Here is a 4,605-nt window from a genome sequence, read left to right on the forward strand (position 1 = left end):
TGGCCCCCACCATTGGCCCGAGGGGCAAGACAGTGGGCTGGGGCTCTGTGGCTCTGCTCAGCCCCTGCGTGAGAGCACAAGAGCGGGAAGGAAGAGCTGTTCTTGTGCTTTCGGAGGAACGGTTGGGAAGGGTAGCAAGGAGACCTCTTGGGGGTGACCACTCTTTGCTGACAGGGCTGGATACCATGCTGGAAAGACATCTCGATTTTTCTGGTTAATGTTTTCAGCTGTCGGTTGATTGCTGAGGTGATAGCTAATGTAGAACCACTTAGGAATTAAATTTAAAGAAAGAATGATGAACTCAAAAGAGAAACTGCCTCACATCACTTTACTGAAAATATCCATGTTTATTCAGGATAAAAAAATGATCAAAGCATTGTTCAGCATCCTAGTTCTGCGCATAACCTCTGCTGAAAGAAACACTGAAAACTGCTTTGTCTGATACTTTCAGAAAGAAAAATCTTTCAGATTTGTACAAAGGTTTTTTTGGGGGAGGTTTTCTTGGTGTGTGGTTTTTTTCTTTTTGTTTTCCTGTGGACTTGAAGGAATTTTGTAGTGGAAACTAAATGCCAGTTTTGCACCACTTGCATCTGGGCAGCTTGGGACAGGGGGGAGTAACTGGTTTAGGGTCATACAGCTGAGCCGTGGCTCAGTGCCTGCGCAGTGAATTTAGGTGTCTTTTATTCAGAGATCAAGCACGCTAAATTTCCATCCTGATTTGCATTGAAGACCCTCAAATCCCACTTGAATGTTTGTTGTTTTACCCCTTCAATCCTATCACCTGATTCCCAAGCAACTTACCCCGTCAGCTGCGGACTCCCACTGCCATGTTCTCAGCTCGCAGAGGACCGACCTGGTGTGTGGGCAGAGAAGGATCTCACCTGTGTGAAATCCAGAGGCAATGAGCAACAGAGGGACGAGCAGACAGCGGAGCAGCCTGTTTCAGGAGCAGAGAAGGTCCGTCTGCAAGAGAAGAGCCTGATTCCCCTCTTGCGTCTAGCAGCAAGTCCCTGCCTGGTCAGTGCAGAAGGGATTGACTGGGATTCTGGAGCAGGCACCAGATCCACAAGGGATGAAGAGCTTCTGAGAGAGGAGAGGAGGAAGGCTTGCAGCAAAGCCCTCCCAGCTCGCTCGAGTGCCGGAGGTGAGTGCTGTCTCTTTGTGAGTGGCAGGCTGCAAAGAAAGAGAAGTGGGGTGGGAGGCAAGAGGAGAAAAAAAACCCCAAGTGCCACACCGTCAGCAGGAGATCTGGAAAGGAGTGAGAGCTTCAAGCACTTTTCCCTGTGCCGGGTCACCTGGCTGGGTGTGAGAGCTGGGAGGATTGCGGCCGGTGCTTCTGAGATGTCAGCAGAGCAGTAAAAAGGCTTTGGATGCTGGTGGGGACCTGAACAGTAGTGAAGCCTCTCTCAAGGGACTGGAACTAAGGGGAACCCATGGATGGTTTTTACTCCCCCGCAGAAGGAGATGGGCAAGGTGTGATCAATGACACCAGCAGTAGGAAGAGCTGGGCAGAGGAAGGCAACTCCCGGTTGTCCTTCCGTGTGGTGACAGCTGCCTTACTTTTCCTTCTCATCCTCTCCACGCTCCTGGGCAACACCCTGGTATGTGTGGCTGTGATCAAGTTCAGACACTTGCGCTCGAAGGTCACTAATTTCTTCGTTATCTCCTTGGCAGTGTCCGACCTCTTTGTGGCTGTACTGGTGATGCCCTGGAAGGCAGCCACCGAGGTGGCAGGGTTCTGGCCCTTTGGGGCTTTCTGTGATGTTTGGGTGGCTTTTGATATCATGTGCTCCACGGCCTCTATCCTCAATTTGTGCATCATCAGCATGGACCGTTACTGGGCTATTTCCAACCCCTTCTGCTATGAGAGGAAGATGACACAGCGCGTGGCTTTCATCATGATTGGGGTGGCTTGGCTACTGTCCCTCTTGATTTCTTTCATCCCTGTGCAGCTGAAGTGGCACAAGGATCTTGAGCTCCTTAGCCAACAGGAGCCAGGTTTTAATGTCACGGGGGAGGAGGAGAACTGTGATTCCAGCCTCAACAGGACTTACGCCATCTCATCTTCTCTCATTAGCTTCTACATCCCTGTTGCCATCATGATTGTGACGTACACCCGCATCTTCCGCATTGCCCAGCGGCAGATCCGCAGGATCTCCTCGCTGGAGAGGGCAGTGGAACATGCCCAAAACTGCCACAGCAGCGACTGCCCTCATGAGGCCTCCCTGAAGAACTCCTTCAAGAAGGAGACCAAGGTCCTCAAGACCCTCTTCATCATCATGGGCGTATTTGTCTTCTGCTGGTTGCCCTTCTTCGTGCTCAACTGCATGGTGCCCTTCTGTAATCTTGACCTGCGTGAGCCAGGAGAGCTACCTTGTGTCAGCGAGACCGTCTTCAACATCTTTGTCTGGTTTGGGTGGGCCAACTCTTCCCTCAATCCTATCATCTACGCCTTCAATGCAGACTTCCGGAGAGCTTTTGCAACCATTTTGGGCTGCGGCTGCCTTTGCCCCAGCAATGCAGTGGAGACAGTGAACTTCAGCAATGAGCTGGTCTCCTACCACCATGACACTACGTATCAGAAGGAAGTGGTGGCCCTCAGCTACCCCCAGCTTCTCCCCCATGCTGCTCTGCAGATGGAAAGCAGCGAGGTCTCCTTTGACAAGGTTTCTCAGGTCTCCGAGCCCTCTCGCACCACCTGCCCTGCGGATGCCTTGCCTGCAGTGATGCACGTGGAGTGTGAAATGGCTGTCTCGCTGGAGAAGATTACACCTTTCACCAGCAATGCCTTTGATTGAGACGGGGTTGGGAAAAGGGTGGTGGGATGGTCTCGGGGAGAGCTGGAAGCAGGTACACTATTGCAGTTGCCTATTTTTCTGAGGAGTTTGAGGATAACGTGGATATTGCACTCTCTGTCTGGGCAGGAGTTTGTATTAATAAGCGTGGAATAGCCAGAGTGATCTTCCAGATGGCTCAAGGGGTTCAGATACATGGTTTTGTAACTCGGGGTTTGAGATCCAGCCCAGGCGGGCAGTGGAGATCTGCGTTGCTGCTCTCTCTAGTTGACCCACGGAAGAATGCTTTCTGCAAAAGACAAAAATGCAAGGGCTCGAATTCCACTTTCCTGGTGACTTCATCTGAGAAAGCAGAGGCTTGGGTGGTCTGCTGAGCCTCTCCTCTGTAGTCCGTGAAGTAAAAACGCAGCTGTGCCTGTGGGGAGAGGCTGGTTTTGCCACTGCCCACGTCCAAAAGGCCATCGGGCCAAGGCTGCTAAGCAGGCATAAGCCAAATGCAACTGCTTCCTTGGGCATAAATGCCACTGGGAGAACCAGATAATGCTGCCTTGCGCTTGGTGGGACGGGGCCGTGCTGCGTAGGGAAACTCACGTTCCTGGTGGGCTGCGCAGGAAGGAGGCAATGGCCTTGCTGGGATAACTCTTAGGCTCACCTCTGACTGTCTCTCTGTTGCTCCAGCAAATTATCCTGCAAGTCTGGACAAGTATGCAGCCACCTTTCCTGGAGCCCTTAGGCTGTGCTTGGTTAGCAGCTTGTCTGGAACGTGTTGCCGGCTCTCGCTGGTTACGGAAGGATTTGGCACACTAAGGGCTGCTCTGGCCCCTGGAGCAAGAGCTAGGCTCTCTAAGCTGGGACTTGCACAGCTGAGAGCAGTCTAGGATGAACATAAACCATGTTTTAGCCCCTGGATGCTGGACCATTCGCTTGGAGCCTTTGGGAGTGAGGGTGTCTGAGCTCTTCAGACTCCGAGGGTAGAGGAGAAAATCAGATGTTAAAGCAAGAACATTGCTGTTTTGTTTTCTGCGCCTCCACCACATCTTCCATCAGTCAGGTCCCCCTCCTTTTCCTAGACTGTTTCTTCCCCCTTTGACTTTGTTCTCCCTCTAATTCCCTTCCTCCCCCATTTCATTAAGGATCCTTCCACCCTGCCTCCCTTGCTGTCTCATTTCAATAATAATGGCTTCTTAAGAAGCACTCCCTGCTTACCTGCACTCTTTAATTAGCCCCTCGGTGAGTATGGGAGCTTGTGTCTGGTTAGCTGGGGGCAGAAGCAGCAAGGGAACAGCCCCCAGCATTTCACTGCCAGCTGTGACACGAGTGACTTTAGAAATGTGTTTTGATCCGTGCCTGGTTAAACACTGCCGCAGCAAGCGGCACATCCATGTCGTCTTGAATCTGAGACATCTTTAGCTCTCTGGCACAGCAGAAAAGCCTCTCCCCCTCCCCGGCAAACGTTAACAAAGAGAAAAATCAGAAAGTGATAATTACAGAGTAACAGTAATTATTAAATAGAGCCCAATTACCGTCAAGTTACAGCATAATCAGCGTGGGAGAGGAGCGGAGCTCGCTGTATCTCCAAGGTTGACACTTGGATTTTTCTGGGGAAGCACTGATAAGGCTCAGCTTCCTCTATAACCATCTCCCCGCGTGGCAGCGGTGGCTCGTTGTCAAAACAGAGCCACTCTCAGGGCTTTTCAGCTCTGGGAGGACAGCAAAGCCTACCTCTTGTTGTTCCGAGATGGGGACGATCATCTGGCTTGTGTTGAGGAGGCCCAACGCGACTGATTTCGTTTGAATGTTGCTGCAATAT

The 4,605-nt window shown here is 51.6% G+C and overlaps 1 protein-coding gene across 1 annotated transcript; it reads left to right on the forward strand.

The window, feature by feature from the left end:
- The first annotated feature begins 613 nt into the window (after window positions 1-613).
- LOC104123516 (D(1) dopamine receptor) lies at window positions 614-3,171 on the forward strand. The gene has a single exon (XM_009635774.2). It carries the CDS (start codon window positions 1,434-1,436, stop codon window positions 2,796-2,798), a length of 1,365 nt encoding a protein of 454 aa, XP_009634069.1. The 5' UTR covers window positions 614-1,433; the 3' UTR covers window positions 2,799-3,171.
- Window positions 3,172-4,605: the final 1,434 nt, after the last annotated feature.

The sequence above is a fragment of the Egretta garzetta genome, unplaced genomic scaffold (assembly GCF_000687185.1).
Source record: "Egretta garzetta isolate BGI_Z169 unplaced genomic scaffold, ASM68718v1 scaffold233, whole genome shotgun sequence".
In the NCBI taxonomy this organism is placed as follows: domain Eukaryota; kingdom Metazoa; phylum Chordata; class Aves; order Pelecaniformes; family Ardeidae; genus Egretta; species Egretta garzetta.